Below are 18,781 nucleotides of genomic sequence, written 5' to 3' on the forward strand. Positions count from 1 at the left end.
TTCAGGAGTGGACCTTGGTAGATCAATTCACATCTCTACTAGTCGAAAAGCTCAATCACCCACTGAAGCTGAAGCCGAACTGATGATTTGCAAACCGTTCAGGTGAATTTCTAAATGGAAGACAACTGCATTCAATCAGCTCATCACATGGAGGCCGGGTGTCTGCTTCTTATCTGCAAGAGCGTCCTGAAGACGCTGATGCAATTCGTAGCACCCAAACTGTCAGCTTAGAGCTGGCTTGCTCTTAGTAAACTGGGTTTTACTCTTCCCGACCCAACAGTTGGTTACAGTTGTGTTTCCCAGGAGGATAATCCAAAAATAGTTATGGATTATTTAAACAACCAATGGCCCCAAAAGTATTACTCTCTGTCCCAGATTAGATGTCATATAACATCTATACACTAAAATGCGTCTAGATGCATGTGTTTCAACAAATATGCACGACCGAGACTCCTCATAGGCTACAGACCTGTCCCAGTCAAACAAGAGCATTCCGGTTGCAAATATCACACACAACCAATCACAATTATCAAAAAATTCGTTGCTAAACGAGCCCAAGCTAACAATGTTCAGTTGACACAAACCATAACCAATTGATGTTTCCAGCATGCCATAAATTTGTTCACACGAATCTACTTTCTTCTTTACAGTGCAAAACAATGCAGGGTACTAGCTAGCCATACTTGCCAGATCGCCCCAAAACTGTATATTGGTTCAGGGTATAAACCAGATTGGAACAGAACACTCTGAAGTAAATTTACGCGGATAGCGTCTCGTCTTGTTGCGTGGTTTGTGAAAGTCGTACACGCTCATGTTAGTTCTGGGATACCAACTCCCGTTGCTCGATGCCAAGGATAGGTTGAAGCTTGTATCGTTCAGGTAATAAATGTTACCCACTGGGAGCGTGTCGAACTGAGACACCTCGAAGGCCCTGGAGCAGCCTCGGCCAAGTAAGAGCATCCGACCAGGAAGCGCATGGAGCTCCACCCAGGAAGCTTCAGAGCCCCCACCGCCTACAGCAAGGTTCATCTCAAAGATCCTGAACTCGCGACGCTGCTTGTGCTTGAAGTGCCGCAGGATCATTAGCAGTTTTCCGCGGGACTCCACCAGATAGCGGGACATGCTGACACCCTTGGGCAGGCGACTATCGGGCTTGTAGTCAGCACGCTTCTGCACCAGGTAGGAGGTACTGGACATCACCAGAGGGTCGTCGCCGTCGACGATGTTAGGAGTGTACACCACGATATCCTCTGTGTTGGAGAGGACATAGAAACCTTCCTTGTAATAGATGATGTCCTCGATCACATCCACATTGCGCCTGCATGCAATCCAGTATCGGTCCATCCCTGTCCGCCAGAATGCTATGTTGGAAGCGCTGGAGACGTGCGCGGCGGCAAGGCTGCCATCCGTCGATGGCGTGCCCGAAAAGGTGACAGTACGGATGACCATAGGGTGCTCACATGTGGTGTCAATCCAGCCGTGCTCGCTGGGGATCCTGAGCCTGTCAGGGAGAGGAACCATGGCACCAGAGCGGAGGTTCAACGCTGCATACCCTCGCCACTGGTCCAAGGCGAGGGCGACCCAGCCGTCCTCATGGGAGCCGCATAGGCGCGCGGCACGGACGCCCTCCGGGAGGTATAGGCGGCGGGTGGCCCCAGATTGGAGGCTTAAAAAGGAGGGTGCAACAGGGGACGGGAGAAGGAGACATGGGACCTGGCATGGTGTGCCTTTATGGACCTGCGCCGCAGAGCGCCACGCACGGCAGACAGCAGCAAAGTAGACACGGTCAGCGAGGCAGGTGAGATAGCGGAGGATGATGTCGAGAAGCTCAGGTGGGAGGCCGTCCGACCATGGAGGGCAAGGTTCACGAGGGCGGCGCATGGCGGGATTTGAAGGCGGGCACGAAGGGTCTCTCTGATTTGGCTGCAGCCTCGATCCCGGTGCCAGAAGTAGATTTCCGGTCACTTTCAGCAGTTGAAACAAACTGGATCAGCTCCCCAACTGCCGCAACAAACCCTTGATCCTCACGAGTTGCCGCAACAAACCTGTAAATATGGATCCCCCATAAAAAAAACTGTAAATATGGATACATAAATACTTTATTGGCAAAACAGAAATAAAGGTTATGTTTGGATATAGAGAAACCAAGTTCCAATCTTCACTCATCAGAGAAAAGAAAAATGAGTGCTAGTCACATTTCTTACAAGTTTCAACCTCACGCCTAAGCTAACAATGTTCGAATAGACACAGAAATCAGACCCAGAGAGCAAATACCATATTTTGTACTTTAGAATCAACATTTCGTCTGACTGGTTGGTTGCCAATTGTTGTTTGGTTGGGCGCAGGTCCTACCCAAACATTGTGTCCAGGGACGGAGCCAGGAATTGCAGAAGGGGGGGGGGGCAAAGAGTAGAAGCATCAAACTCATAGAAAAATTTACCGCACAACACAGTAAATATTAGTAGGTCTAGATCATCAAATATTGCCTTTTTTCTGCAATATAAATGAAGTTCCATGTCTTCAATTAAAGTTGTTATTACGAACACGAAGATAAAAGGTATCAATAACTTATGAAACACTAAACTTGTTTGCTATTTTCCTCTATATAGACTATCACACAATAGGGAAGTTATCTCTCTACATAGGCTTGTTCTGTTGTTGCAATTCAGAAGAGTCCCTCTTGACTAGAAAAATCAGCATGATATTTCCAATAGACAAGCACAAGGTGAGCATCTTAAATTTCTAAATTAATTTCCGGATTCCCTAAAGAACAGACAAACTAATCTAGTAATCTATTGTTGACTGTTGGAAGATGGGCTAAAAAAATAGCTAGGAGTGCAAGACATGGTTAAATCAGAAGTTCAGATATAGGAAATTAGGAACAATCTATCTTCCTTCCTTCGTCGCTCATGCTAACACGACGGCCGGCCGGCATGACAGCGCCATTCTCGGTACTCAATTGTTGATCGATTTGAACAAATTTCTTCTGATTGGAGCCCTCATGGCGGCCGGCAATACAGGCACAACACAGAAGAAAAGGAACTGACAATCTGATCCGATCTTGCGCGAACGAGCTGATTCCTCAAACTGTCTCCGGAACGAGCTTCTAGATCTACTCCAGTTTCTATGGTGTGCTAAGTTGGCCTGGGCCTGAATGTCTGTTCCATACATGAGCAAATAAAGTAGTAATGATTAACGTGGACTTAGGTGATTAGCAGCTGGGATTGGCTGACTGGTCCCCTGGGGCTGCTTTAGGTGCTTTGCACAATGATGGGGGGGGGGGGGGGCAAACATAGCAGTGTCAGCTGAAAATTAGAGCTAATCGCTGGTTGCTACACAGGATGAGTAGATCGTTAGGGGGGTCTCGCCCCTGCCCGTCCCCCCTTCCCTCCGTCCCTGATTGTCTGATTGTGTCTCAAAGTAAGTGGTCCAGATCCAACCCCTAGAAAACAAACTAACATTTTTTGAAGAAATTGGTGTAATCTTAGGCAGGTACTATGAGCCATGAAGCATGCATTTTTGTCGAAACCAAAGGCCATGGTTTTCAAGGTGTCCTAAGGCGTTTTACCCACAGTCCAATGCCTAATTGGCGCCCAAAGCGGGCAAAAACCATGGCAAAGACAGATGGCATATGAAGTCCATAACTTAGCCTATATATAGGTACTAGTAATGGACTGCACTCCCTCATTCTGCCACTGGATGCTTAGGAAAAGTCCAAATGGAGAAAAGGGTAAGAGAAACATGAATCAAACCTAGTTATGAAAGACTAGATGCTTTTGGTTTATCTTTCAGAATAGCTTCAGGGCACTATGAGGAGAGACTACGAGCGCATGTCATGTACAGCAGCACGCTATCTTGGTTGAAATGTGTCCTAACTGAACTAAGAGTCTAAGAGCCTGTTTGGAGAGACTACGAGCGCATGTCATGTACATAACGAGGAATATAGTTGGCTCTATTAATAATCAGAATCAAAACACATGCATGGAAACATTAGAAATAACAGGGGCTGCTACTCGCATTTTTCTTACAAGTTCCAATCTCCCACTGTCCACAGCAAATAAACAAGTCTGGCAATCATATGTGTAGTCCTTGCTACTTAAAATAAAGTAGCACATCAATTCTTAAGAACTAGTATTATGCCTCCCAAATAAGTGAATTTACTAACTGAATACGAACTCTCAGAACTGATCGAAACCATACTAACTGGGGGAAATTGAGTCTATACCATTAAAAGATGTCACCGCTAAGGTTGCAGTTCTTTTGATCCTTACCACTTCTGTGAAGTCTCCGTCAGCGATGGAGGAGAGGGGGCGTCGGCAAGGGCAAGAACACGCAGAGCCGTCGGGGAGGCCGGGCTTCAGGGAAAAGATCGCTGCTGTCGGGGAGGCCGCGCGTCGGGGACAAGCAAGGGGAGGAGCTTGGGGACGGCGCGGAGGTCGTACCGCGGCCGCGTCGGCGATGTCACAGACCGCTCGGGCTAGGGTTTCGGGCGGCCGGCTGGGCCTCTGCTCTCCATGCCTATGGGAGCTGGGTTCGCCGGGGATGGTGTCGCGCCACCGAGGAGATCCTCCGCCGGGCTCGGGGGATGCGGTGGTCGCCGCTGGGTAGGTGCGAGCGGTGGTCGGAGCTTCTCTCCGTGCGTGGACCGTGGTTCTTTTCGAGCTTTTTTTCTTCTTTTTTGGGATCGGTTCTCTTCGAGTTGTGGTGCTGGGTTCAGTTTAGATGTCCACAGGGGTAAAACGGGAAATTTAAAATTCTTTAGTCGGCAAAACAAATAGTTTATCCAACTGAATGGTAAGCCTAAAGGCAACGTGACGACTGGCGGCGACCTTTGGGTGGTATATACTCCGTATAAACCTAGAGATGAATGGTAAACCTAAAGGAGTTTCTTAAGTGAAAGTCATCATGGTGAAATTTATTAGCTCACGCTCAATGATACATTGTCCGCCATTATAGTTTTGACAAATAGAGTGGAGGCCTTCCAAATGTCTAGCTAGAACATATACATGCAGCCATATTTGCTTTCCTAGGACAGTGAGAGAGTAAAACATTTGTAAAACCTCGACAAAGCATAATACACTCCTCGTAAATCGTTGCCATAGGGTACAGAGAATTCCATAGTTCTTCCTTACGTCGGTGATGTCGGAACAATCTGAGTTGACCATTACTCTGTTGCACCTGAGCTGGCCTGTCAGCAGGAGTTATCTCGAAGAGCACAAGCTCAACACTTGATGCATTATAACCTATATAAAAGCTAAACCCATTTGCTGGAAGGAGAAAGATTTGGGCACTGTTCCCTCCACTAATTCCTCCAATCATGCTTAGCCACGTAATTCCTTTTTACTGTACACTGCCGTTTGGTGCGGTAGATGCATGCTGGTTGGTTTTGGCCCTCCCTTTATTTTCGTCTGTACAATCTTTGGTTACCGGCTCTATTCCGGTCAACAATCCAATCTTTAATATTTGCTTCCGGTTTCTATGGGATAGTTGCCTTTTATAGTTTCGGTGACTCCCGGTTTTCCGGTTCCATCTGATCTGGTCAAAGCGGCGGACAAAGCGGTGCCTCAACTCCCAAACGAAAGAAACTATCCATTTTCCCCACGTCTCTCTTTTCTCATCTTTACCTCTTCCTTTTTTTTTCGGACCGGCCTACAGCCGCCACCGGCGAAGACCATATGCCAGGCCGCCGTTTGCTTCACCGGCCGCCGGCACCTCTCCGCTCGGCCGAGCCGCAGCCGATGAAGGCTCTACGGCATGCCGTTCTTGGCTCCACCGGGCGTTGCCGATCTTCGCTCCACCGGGCGTTGCCGATCTTCGCTCCACCAGGGGCTGCCGCTTCTCCAACTCCATCTCCGCGTCCGACCAGTACGGCCATACGACAGGCCATCCTTCTATCCATACGCAGGCAGTGCGTCTCCGCCTTCCTGCAACTATGGTCAAGCGGCGGTACGGCGCACGTGTAAAGGCCGACCCCTTCTGCGTCGCCTTCTCCCCTTCCATGTAGTCGTCCGTGCCCGCCCAGGGGCGCGCGTTCAAGGCAGGGTAAGTGCATTGGTTCCGCTTGCTCTTTCTGTTCTGGGCAAGCTGCTGCAGTTGATTTTGCGATGTGGTTCGAGGTTGATCAATAGTTACTGTTGGCTGTTCTTGCTACTTTTTACCCTTCTTTGATAATTTCGTGGGTATTTCTTAGGTTGTTCTGTGTGGTTTGTGCTTTGTTTGATGTCAAAGCTTGGAGACCATGAATCTAGCAAGGCAAGCAGCCGGAATCGGCAAGACGTCCTTCCGTGGGATCCCCTCCTTCCGTAGTTCCAAGAATGTCTGAATCGGTAAGGTGAATTCTTGCTGACTCTAACTGTGTATCCTTTTCAACCTCTATATCTTTTTCCCTTTATCTTTTTATTTCTGATCTCCTCACCGTATTATGCAACTGCCACTCTCTATTTGCATTACTACATGTTCTTAAAACCAATGATTGCAGGCAGATTGGAATAGTAAGGAAGCACACGGTAGCACTTATACAAGCTTGATTTTATTGATGTCGACGCGAGGTACACCCTCGAAAATTCAAACAATTTGTTTGCTCTCGCCCCCTGTTATAAACCACTTGAATTGTTGGAACCAATATGTAGCCTCCTTTTTTCAAACAAATATATTATTATCTGAGTATCTCCATTGGTGTAATTAAACTTCACAGATGTCAGACTTCTTTTCACTACTATAATGCTACACTTCTATACTTATCCTAATCTCATTCATCTATGAATAGATCAACATTTACTTGCTCCATCTTTCTAAGATACGGGAAATTAGACATGGTAATAATCTGGTAAAGGATTAATGATAAATGGTTGGTCGATCTGATTTGTGGATTGTATCTGTCCTGATTTGTTTTTCTTTTCATATTTCAGTTAGCAGACTACGGTCCCAATGGTTGCATTTAGTGCTTCAAGATTGTTTCGGATAAAGTGCTGCTGAGTGTAGGTTAGCAGAGAACCCCGAATCAAGACAAAATGTTTTATACACTATTTTCAAATATTGTTTCGATAGAATGGGCTTCAGCACTTGATTTTTGGAAGCACTGAGGACAATATCTGCCAGTGATGTTTCCTTGAAATGTCAAATGAACTTGATCAATCGAGACCTATGTTACAGGTTGGTCTGCATAATTTTGTTCAGCTTTGTATATATAGATTGGGTGTTTCTTTTCAACTAATGTGCAATATATTTGGTGCTTTCAGCTGTGGAAAGTAGGAAAGGTTGTATCGCTCCTTCCACTCAGGTGGTTGGGTCTGGGTAGGCTGCTGTCAACGTTTGGTTCATACTAATGAACGATAGCGATGAGTCGGGTTTTGGGTGCTCTGTGCTGTTGAGTACTCCGAGATGACCATCCTGGCATTGATAACAAGAGAATGTGCTTGCAAATATTTCTGTTTGCTGTTACCGCAAGAGAAGGTTAATACTACATAATCGATTTAGATTTGTTACTTTGCCCTGCAGTCTCGAATGCTCCTGCCAATATTTTTCTCATAGCCAGTTGAAGGAGTTTCCTTGATAACTGTGTTTTTATCTAACGATATGGTGGCCTAATCGGATCAATGACAGCAAGAGTTGCACAGGTAACACAACATCCACACACACACTGAAATGGATATTAGTTAGTCGGCGTTGTCATGTACAAATCAATACTTCCCACTTTACTGGCATATAGAATTATATGTATTTGTTAGAGTGGTGTCTTCCTTAAGCAAAAAATACATGTGAAATGGGGTATTATAATTCTATGTTGTGATATATCGATCTAGAAATGTAGGTTTATTTTTCCCTTTCTAATTTAGTATAGAGCTATAGATGAAGGTTCTCCTATCAAGTCAATATTTCTGTAGCCTACCCGCATGCTACCCTCAGGACAATCCCAATAGGAAATTTCCATAATAGGTACCTTTTCATCGTCAGTTCAGTATCGTTGCCACTAGGCGTATGACGTAGAAGAAGGTTCAGGTCGGTGACATTCAACGCATTAGCAAAACCTTATAAGAAACAACTTACTGTTTTGAGGATTATCTGTTCTGGTGTTTCTGCACAGGTTTGGTTGGTCTGATGGTCAGCTTATACTAAAAACATAATTAGAAGTGCTTTAGTCGTCATTGAAAATAATATTTTTTCTTCTAAATCTAAAAGCTATAAAATTTTGTCTCACGTTGAATGTAAGTTTTGCCACAGTATCTACTGCTATTAGATGTTTTCAATGCATAGGACTCCGGACTTTTTGCTGGACATTATCTTCTTGTGTGGCCCAAGGCGAAAACGAGGAAGTTTATCTGTGGCTCTTCTGCTTCATTTTTCTTCCTACTGATCTATTATCCTTGGGTGCAGACGTGCAGTGTCGCGGATTTAATTTATAGAAATCGCAGGCCAATTGCTTCTGTTTTGCTGATCATATTCTTCTACTGAAAGTGCAGTACCTCATATTAGTCGCAATCGAATTGAGTATGTTCTGGTTGCAGGTCACATTCTTTTATTGAAAGTGGAGCAGCTAATATAAGTCGCAACATGTTGGGACTTAGGAGTAATCAGTGATCAAGTTTCTTATGATCTTATTCTAATGTAGATGACAATTTATGTTCTGCCTGCTGCTACAAGGGGATTTTACACATACGAAGTTTTTGGCCTGCGCATATGATGTAGCAGTCCTCCAGTTTTGAATTTTTGCAGCTATATGTGTATGCTTATGGACTGATTTTATTCTCAGTTAATGTTGATGATCCATGCCTTTTGTTTACTCGGTTGATGCAGAATGGAAGGGTAGGGTTGAGATCACAATCCAGCCAGTTAATGAATCAAACATAAATCAAAGTCTAACAAGAATTTGCATCAATCGGTGAACAGTTAGATAACCATTGGATAGCACATTCAGTGTTTTCTTTTATGTTGTCTGTGTTGTTCAGTGCGGAAGACTATTTCTATTACCTAAGTTTGTTCTATTGGTTTACCCACCATCAATCTACAGCTCCATGCGATGGTATCTTTTCTTACTGCTGGCCAGTCTCCAATATTCTGCCAAATCCTTGGCACAGCAACATCTTCAAATTGTCTATATTTGCTTCTATCGATTTACTTAGTATCAGTATACAGTTTCTCTCAGTTATTGGTCTACCAATGACTCATTGGAGGTGGGCATCAAGGTGGAGATAACTGAATAGGAAACTAACTCAATATCAAAGCAACGGCAGAACAGCATAAAAAAACTGTATTTTCTCTTTTTCCAAAATTCGTTTCCCCTAAAGAGAGGAATGGACAGTATGTTGGCTTAGAGAAAATATTCAGCAAGAAGAAGCTTACCAGGCCCTCGGTCTGATTCCATCCTTGGAGCTCCGCTTTGACTGAGCATTGCTCGAGCAGAGTACGGAAGAGACACTCACACCCAGTCGACGCCTTCCTTTCCACAGGTAAGGCACCATTTTGCTAGGGCAGCCGGGCAGGAGATGGTGTGGCCGTGGCAAGGCCCAGCATGGCCAGCACCGCATCTCCAGTAGAACGCTCCCGATCTCCACCCTCCTTGCAGCCCCGATTATTTCTCCTCCGCCATCTTCGATGACAACGAACAAGTTATCGCCAAGCGCCCCCGCCATAGATCCAGTGCCCAGCGAAGGAAGAAAAAAAGGAATAGCTGATGGCGCTAGGTACCAAACCGCATGCCCTTGCAGCTTCTGTGCCCGGACTTTCTCTTGCTCCGCTCCGGCCACAGCTTCTCTCTTCAGCTCCGGCGCGGCCGCAGCTACTCTGTTGCCCTGGGTCGCTTGCCTCACTCTGCTTTGTCCTATTGCTTCTTTTTGTTGCTTCTGCCTCTAGAAGGTTCAGAAGGAAAAGAAATGGTAGACGGTATTGTCAGAAAAAGGTGTGGACCAAATTCACTAACGTAGCCTATCTGTGCAAGTGCAACCCACCAGTACTGCTAGCAAACCGGTCTATACTACTACTATTAGCTTACTGATAAAAATATAAATGGGACAAAGTTACGAGAGCATCCCGTTTAAAAATACTCTTTCACATCGGGTTTAATCGCTTGATTGGATTTTATCTGTCCTGCTTGGCTTCCCCACGCCTTCCACATGAGCCAAGAACAAGAACGTGGTCAGGACAATGCTCGCCCTCACCACGCGGAAGAAGGAGGCGATTATCAGCTGCTTCAGGATGCCATCAACTATGTATCTTAGCAGTAATCTAGATTATAACAAGTAATCACTCTATTCAACCGCACTCGCCACGGTACCCGGTAGGAATATTTACCATCGCCGGTAGCCAGAACCAATGTAAAATAGGACGAACACTTTAGCTTCATCTACTAACTCTGTATGCCAACTAATGCGAGCATGGCTTTACCTTCATCCACTATGTAACTTTTATGCCAACTAATGCGAGCATAGCTGACTAATGTATATCGCCACTTCTATATAAGTTCTTTCCTCTCTACTCCAACACTAACATAGATTTCTTCTCTCTCTACGGAAAAAATATAGTAGTCTATAAAAATGCCAAACCATCGACGTTCCAGTCCATATCAAAGCTACTATATCGACCATAGCTAATCAAGTAACATCCTTACAATGCACCATTTTCTAAATAATTAAATATCCACTCATAATCAACTAAAACTGAATATATGTACGCGACTTGACCTAAATCTATATTCAGAATGAGTTCAATCCTGCCACGTAGATATGGCAATCGTTAATATTACCTCACGGGCGCGGCGTGCCGCCGCGCTAAAACTTCCTAGTATGCTACAAAGGGAATACCACAACATGTCGCTGCTAGGAAGAAGCCTCATTCATCACGAATAATAGCTCTAGAACTGTATGTACCTAAATCAATACTGAAACCTATATCCACGTTGAGTTTGACATAATCCTCTCATGGTTTACCCATCTAGGACGTGCAATGCCAAACCTTTTCTTCCTTGCTCTTAATGGCAATGTGGTAGTGACCTAATTTCCCCTACTAGCTGAAGTAAGAGCACAAGATCGAGCAGGATGATGTGCAGTAGCTTTCTTCCATTCTTGGGGATTTCCTTTAATATGGTCGTTGTTCAGGAAGCCAAGAGGCCCACGAGCTGGTGTAATCATAACGTGTATTCAACTAGAAAAGATAAATAATATGGATCAAATATCTCAAAATATAACATAACCTAAATTTCATAGGATAAATCTTCTCACAAACAAGGATACACCATCATGCATACAAGTATTCTACCGCAATTAAGATCAAAAAGGGTATTCTACCGCAATCATGTTGGGAAGTTCATACATTATTTAAGAGTCAAAGTACATGGGGAGATATGATCAAGCTACTATTATAACCCCATGGTTCAGGCGGTAGATTACCCTCTCTTCATGGTGGATACCAATGAGGAGGCGATGGGGATGGTGGATTTGCAACCGGAGGTGATTCCGGCGGCGGTTCTCTTGCATTTATTCTCTTATGGTGAGTAAACTTTGTTCTATTCTGTCTCCGTACCTTCAATCACGTTTAACGTTTTGTGGTGCTTTATCCATTGCGAGAAAAAAATCTCCAAGGGTGTATATAAACGGTCTTAGGTCAAAACAAGGACGGCGGAAAACGACAACATCCAACACTCGAGGGTCAAAAGAGACCGCATTCCCCACTCTCCTGGTCCACCAGAATATCAGCTAAGATCAAGCTTGTGTTGGGCCTCTCCGGTTATTATTTAACAAGTTAAGTTTTAGTTTTTGTATGCGCATGCGTTATTGTTTGTATTCTCATGTGTGCTATTGTTTATATTCTCATGCATGGAGAAGTTCTATTTTTCATTTTGGTTAGAATTCTTGTTTCCTATGGTTCTTATTTTTTATTTCGCCTTACCATATATTTGCTCATAATTTCCGAAAACTTGAGCTTATGTCTTGATAATTATTCCAGAGCAGATGCTATTCAGATACCTACTCAATCACAAGAAGACAAGTATCTTCATTGGGGCTTATGTGTTTGGTAAGTCTGGTGTTAAGATTTTTTTAGTGTTTTAACCAAAGAGGGTAACAAGTTATTTTCGAAGTTACATAGTTCTCGCTGAAACCAAAATTTATTTATATTGAACTTTTTTTTCATTGATACATAATTATATTTACTATATTAAGTACTATTTTTCATGTACAATTAGCACAACGGTGCAATCACACTTGTATCATTTAAGTACACATTTGTCCTACAATTCCAATAGAATTGCAATTTTATAGTGCTAAGATGGAATTTTGGTTGTGATGGATTATGTTTTATTTTATTAGTTAAGTTTGGGATATTTAAGAAAATCTTATTTGCCAGGGAATTTACTCTAAATCAAACCAACCAAAAATATTACTTTACTCTAGTTAATATTTCTTGGGATATAATTGTGCCTTTAGGTTCATGTGTACATGTTCATACCATTGGTAGATATCTATAGAACTTGATAGAGTGCCCTAGAGTGTAAAAATGTTTTAATTTGACTTTCCTGCTTTTTTTGTTACTAGCTCATAAGTTTCACTGTTTTCTGTATTTGAATTACTACTGTATTCAAGGGTTTGGTGGGTATGCACGAGAAACAGGTTCAAATGAAGTACTATGCACACACTTGGCCATGGTATCCAAGCTTGATTTGTCAAATTGTTGTTCAGGAAGAAAATGATTAGCCAGATGATCAGATCCACCCATATTCTGGCATCTAACGAGGATGTTATAATTTTTAGGGTAAGAGTACACACAGAGACGTTGGAACGTATAGAACATATATCTAGGATATCACAATTGAGATGCAAACAGAGTCTACTACGATCAATAGAGCGGACTGCATCTCAGGGGCACGGGCTGTCCACGGAGCCGCCAACCCGGCCATGGCCGCTTCATCTTCTCCATGGCCTCCCGCCGGCAAAACGAGTTAATTTGTGGGCACCGCCGGTGTCTGCCCATTCCAGATGCACGGTGCCGCTGGTCGACATGAATGGCAACGACACGGCGCGATCAAGAGTCACGCTGCTCGCACTCGACATAACGCACGGGAGCTGGATTCTAGCTAGCCACATGGCGCCGTGGTGTGCAGCTCCTTTCCACCTAGCTTGCAGGGCGCGAGAGCGTGGCAGCGGGCCAAGCGAGACGCGGTAGTGCCCGGGAGCACGGCGACGCGGCGGCGCTCGCGCGCATATGCGACACTATCGCCGCCGACAAGAAGCGCCGCGCCATCATAACCGTGACGCCGCTCGTTCAGACTTCAGAGCCATCATAACCATATGTTCTGAAGTCTAAACACGGTTAGCAAAACTGCTCCCCCGGAACGATGTGCTCCGATGAGTCTATATAAGGTTCAGTTTAGTTCATTTGAAACTAATCTAGCCGTCAATCCCGTCATATAGATCAATAAACCAAGCAATGTTGATCCAGAGAAGCAGTTGTGACTACACTACGTCTGCACATTGCACTAGCTAGTAATAATTTGGATAAACATTGAACGGGGAAGAAAGGGAGCTGTCGAGGGAGCATTTCGAAGGAAGAAAATCAATCTGTGGAGGCAGGCAGGTGGGCGACATGGGGGAACAGTGGGTGATGGGTAGCAAGTGGCCTGGCGGCCATGGACGAGGCAGCCAGACACCTTCCTCGTCCTAGGCTGGCATGCTTCCTCCCTCTCCCTCGCCCAGCAGCGTCTGCTAGCACGCAGTAGATAATTAACATTATCGTATCGGAGTGTCGTAGTATTTTCTTGCTTGCCAGGATCGATGCTGAAAATCTAGAGCTGGATTTGAGATCTGCGATCCACGCATGCCTGCACTGTTCTAGAAGCCCAATTAGTGCCAGGACGCTATGTCGGCCAAAGAAATTTAAAAAACAAAAACGCCATTTCATTCTTACGTTTTTTGCGATGTGTGTGGTCAAATTAAAATGCCAATGCGAGGCGTGCTGCACCCAACTCGCAGGGATTTCTGTCCTTGCTTGAGGCTGTTCACCACGGCTGCTAACCTGTTGGTGACAGGTCGCCTGCCGGCCGGTGGAAACATAGGATATTCTCTGGAAACATAGATCGATACGCGCGTTTCGACACCACGTGTCCAGATCCACAGAAGAGACAGAGTTGCTTGTCTGCGGACGAAGCTTGTCAACGGTCCAGTGTCATTGGATCTTGCGCCATCATCGTCCTGAACTCAGAGTTTCGACAAAGTCAATGGGTCGTTAAAGCTCTGCTGATGGATGTGGTTGATTTAGTTGCTGACTCGCTCTAAGAGCATCTCCGATGATATAAAATAGGCCACATGAAAACTGTTACAAGGCACGGGAGTGGTGTTTTAGAACATGGGAGCATATGCTTCCTCTATTTTGAATTTTATCTTACACATATTTTAAATTTTAAAAAAATTGAAACGAAAAATTCGCACGTACATCTTCACGTGCTACGCGCTCACAAAGTTGTTTCATAAAAAATGGACTTTCCATGTGACGTGTGTAAAAAAGAGAAAATTCAGTCCTAAAAATAATGCTTTTTACACAATAAATTTTCTCTTTTTTACATAGACCACAAAAAATATTGATTTTTCGTGAAACTTGACGAATGCACATATATTATGGAGATGTACATGTAGAATTTTTTGTCAAAAATTTTCGACAGCTCGAAATATAATTTTTTTGTATAGGGAGCATATGCACCCGAGAGCCGAATTGAATTTCTGAAAACATAGGGAACGATGATGTAAAATAGGGCACATCCAAAATTTCACATGATGTAAAATAAGGCGCTCAAATTTTGCCTCATATTCACCATTGCAAACATATGTGACAAAAAAAACTCGCCTCTAAATGATTCGAAACACAAATAGGGCTGAATTGTTACATCACACAAATAGTTTATGCATTATTACACAACTAATTCATCAAGTAGCACACAAGTCAACACACATATACTCAAAGTTCATGACATGCAACATGGAGTTCATCTCACATACCAGTGGGTTTGTTGGCCAAACCATAACAACCACTCCTCAATGAGATCCTTTTGACGATCATCGTGCACTTCGGCATCCCCAATGTCATGATAGGAGTCAATAAAGTGGGTGATGTGGTATTATCTCTGTTGCAGCCACATCTCTTGGCCCATCAAATCATAGAAAGCCATAGTCCAAATCTTTTCTACGCACGTTATCAATGATCGTGTTATGTATGGTCACATCAAGCGTTCGTGATGTACCAAAGGATCTCTTGGTCCCAAAATATAGCGTATTCTTACAATAGCTAATTTGCTTTGCAAAATTCCAAATCCTTTCTTCACATCCTTCCTAACCGCTGCTTGAGAATTATGAAAGTCGAGTTCTTTCTTACCTTGGAGTTTTAGAAGTTGCTTCACAAACATAGCCCACTTCAGAAAAATCTAAAGGTATAATAGCTGCCCCCCATGGGGGCTTCACATCGATCTGCGCTTCTGGGCCGTCGGATCACCTCATCAGCGCATCTGGTCCGTTCGTTGTTGCCTCTCCTCCCACTAGATAAACATGTAATGGCCATGTGCTACCCGCCTCTGGCTGCAAGTGGGCCCCACCATCGTCTGGGCCTGCTTGTCGGTGACTGCGGGGGAGATTGCTCTTGGTCAGACGGGGTTAAAATAGGCAGCCCACGGTCCAAACCCCGCACTCCCCAATCCCCGCATGCCCCTAGTCCACGCTCTCCCCCAATCCCGCACGCAGGGGCGGCGCGACGGCGTCGACGTGGCGCAGGAGGGCGTCAGCGGCGCCGTAGAGCTCCGGGCCGGTGGCGGAGAGGAGGAGCACGGGGCGGCCGAGCGGGGCCACGCTCTCCCCCAATCGAATGATAACGCGGCTTGATATGCTTCAGCCTCTTGTGTGACCTTGGTTCTTGTGCATTGGCGATGGCACCCATGTTGTCACAATAGATGACTAGTGGGTCCAATGCACACCAAGCTCAACTATCAACCTCTTCATCCATACCGCTTCTGATGAAGCCTCTGAAGCCGCTATGTATTATGATTCTGTTGAAGACTTCGTCACCGTGCACTGCTTCGAGCTTGACCAGCTTACTGCAGCACCATTCAATATAAACACGTACCCAGACTGAGACTTAGAATCATCAGGATCAGTGTTCCAACTTGCATCGGTGTAACTGGTTACAACGAGCTCTTGGTCACCTCCATAACAAAGAAACATATCCTTAGTTCTTTTCAAGTACTTCAGGATATTCTTGACCGCTGTCCAGTGTTCCATTCCTGGATCACTTTGATATCTGCTAGTCAAACTAACAACATGTGCTATATCCGGTCTAGTACATAGTATGGCATACATGATAGAGCCTACTGCTGAGGCATAGGGGATCTGATTCATCATTTCTCTTTCTTCTGCCGTAGCCGGACCTTGAGTTTTACTCAAGACCTTACCTGGTAACATAGGTAAGAACCCTTTCTTACTTTCGTCCATTCTAAACTTCTTTAGAATCTTGTCCAGGTATGTACTCTGTGAAAGCCCTATTAGGCGTCTTGATCTATCTCTATAAATCTTGATGCCTAAAATGTACGATGCTTCACCAAGGTCTTTCATTGAAAAACACTTATTCAAATAACCTTTTACATTGCTTAATAGTTCTATATCATTCCCAATCAATAATATGTCATCTACATATAATATCAGGAATGCTACAGAGCTCCCACTCACTTTCTTGTAAATACAAGCCTCTCCATGACACTGTATAAACCCGAAGTCTTTGATCACCTTATCAAAGCGTCGGTTCCAACTTCTGGATGCTTGCTTCAGTCCAAAAATTGAACGCTGAAGTTTGCACACCTTGTCAGCATTTTTAGGATCGACAAAACCTTTGGGTTGTACCATATACAACTCTTCCTCAATGTCTCCATTAAGGAACGCCGTTTTGACATCCATCTGGCAAATCTCATAATCGAAAAATGCAGCTATTGCTAACAAAATCCTCACAGACTTTAGCTTCGCTACAGGTGAGAAAGTCTCATCGTAGTCAACACCTTGAATTTGTCGGAAACCCTTTGCGACAAGTCGAGCTTTATAGACAGTAATATTACCATCAACATCTGTTTTTCTTTTGAAGATCCATTTATTCTCGACAGCCTTGCGGCTATCAGGTAAGTCTACCAAAGTCCACACTTTGTTATCATACATGGATCCCATTTCGGATTTCATGGCTTCTTGCCATTTGTTGGAATCTGGGCTCATCATCGCTTCTTCATACGTCGCAGGGTCTTCATCATTGTTGTCCACAATCATGACATTTAGACAAGGATCAAACCAATCAGGAGTGGTACGTTCCCTTGTCGATCTGCGAGGTTCAGTAGCTATCTCGTTTGAAGTTTCATGATCATTATCATTAGCTTCCTCTGTCACCGGTGCAGGCGGCACAGGAACATCTTCCGGTACTGCGCTACTCTGATCAACGAGAGAAGGTTCAGTAACCTCATCGAGTTCTACTTTTCTTCCAGTCACTTCTTTAGTGAGAAATTCTTTCTCAAGAAAGGTTCCGTTCTTAGCAACAAAGATTTTGCCTTCGGATCTGTGATAGAAAGTATACCCTATAGTTTCCTTAGGGTATCCTATGAAGACGCATTTCTCCGCTTTGGGTTCTAGCTTGTCCGGTTGTAACTTTTTTACATAGGCTTCCCAACCCCAAACTTTAAGGAACGACAGCTTAGGTTTCTTATTAAACCATAATTCATACGGTGTCGTTTCAACGGATTTAGATGGTGCCCTATTTAAAGTGAATGCAGCTGTCTCTAATGCATAACTCCAAAATGATAACGGCAAATCAGTAAGAGACATCATAGAACGAAGCATATCTAAGAGAGTTCGATTACGACGTTCGGACACGCCATTTCGTTGTGGTGTTCCCGGCGGTGTCAATTGTGAAAGTATTCCGCATTTCTTTAAATGCATGCTAAACTCATAACTCATATATTCGCCTCCGCGATCAAATCGCAGAAATTTAATCTTCTTGTTACATTGATTTTCTACTTCACTTTGGAATTCCTTAAACTTCTCGAAAGTTTCGGATTTATGTTTCATGAAATAGATATACCCATATCTACTCAGATCATCTGTGAAGGTTAGAACATAACGATAACCACCGCGCGAGGCTACTCTCATTGGTCCGCACACATCGGTATGAATGATTTGCAATAAGTCTGTAGCTCGCTCCATAATACCAGAGAATGGAGTCTTAGTCATTTTTCCCATTAGACATGCTTCGCATCTATCAAGTAACTCAAAGTCAAGTGATTCAAGTAATACATCGGAATGGAGTTTCTTCATGCGTTTCACTCCAATATGACCAAGACGACAGTGCCACATATAAGTAGAATTATCATTCAATATAATTCGCTTAGCATCAATGTTATGAACATGTGTATCACTACTATCGAGATTTAATAGAAATAAACCATTCTTCTCAGGTGTGTGACCATAAAAGATATTATTCATAAAAATAGAACAACCATTATTCTCAGACTTGAATGAATAACCGTCTTGCATTAAACAAGATCCAGATATAATGTTCATGCTCAACGCAGGCACAAAATAACAATTATTGAGGTTTAAAACTAATCCCGAAGGTAGATGTAGTGGGAGCGTTCCGACAATGATCACATCGACCTTGGATCCATTTCCAACGCGCATCGTCACTTCATCCCTCGATAGTCTTCGTTTATTCCGTAGTTCCTGTTTCGAGTTACAAATATGAGCAACCGAACCAGTATCAAATACCCAGGTACTAGTACGAGAAC

The 18,781-nt window shown here is 44.0% G+C and overlaps 1 protein-coding gene across 2 annotated transcripts; it reads right to left on the minus strand.

The window, feature by feature from the left end:
- Positions 1 to 560: 560 nt before the first annotated feature.
- On the minus strand, positions 561 to 4,381 carry LOC124681768. Of its 2 annotated transcripts, none has more exons than XM_047216593.1 (2): positions 4,272 to 4,381; positions 561 to 2,045 (listed from the first exon to the last, which is right to left on the minus strand). In XM_047216593.1, exon 2 carries the CDS (start codon positions 1,879 to 1,881, stop codon positions 715 to 717), a length of 1,167 nt encoding a protein of 388 aa, XP_047072549.1. In that variant the 5' UTR covers positions 1,882 to 2,045; positions 4,272 to 4,381; the 3' UTR covers positions 561 to 714. The 2 variants fall into 2 exon arrangements, with proteins under 2 accessions (XP_047072549.1, XP_047072550.1); XM_047216594.1 differs by lacking the exon at positions 4,272 to 4,381 and adding an exon at positions 2,287 to 2,869.
- Positions 4,382 to 18,781: the final 14,400 nt, after the last annotated feature.

Source organism: Lolium rigidum, unplaced genomic scaffold (genome assembly GCF_022539505.1).
Source record: "Lolium rigidum isolate FL_2022 unplaced genomic scaffold, APGP_CSIRO_Lrig_0.1 contig_5526_1, whole genome shotgun sequence".
Classification (NCBI taxonomy): domain Eukaryota; kingdom Viridiplantae; phylum Streptophyta; class Magnoliopsida; order Poales; family Poaceae; genus Lolium; species Lolium rigidum.

Excerpts from the sequence above, each read along its gene's own strand:
- LOC124681768 (XM_047216593.1), bottom strand. The coding sequence starts at position 1,881 with ATGCGCCGCCCTCGTGAACCTTGCCCTCCATGGTCGGACGGCCTCCCA.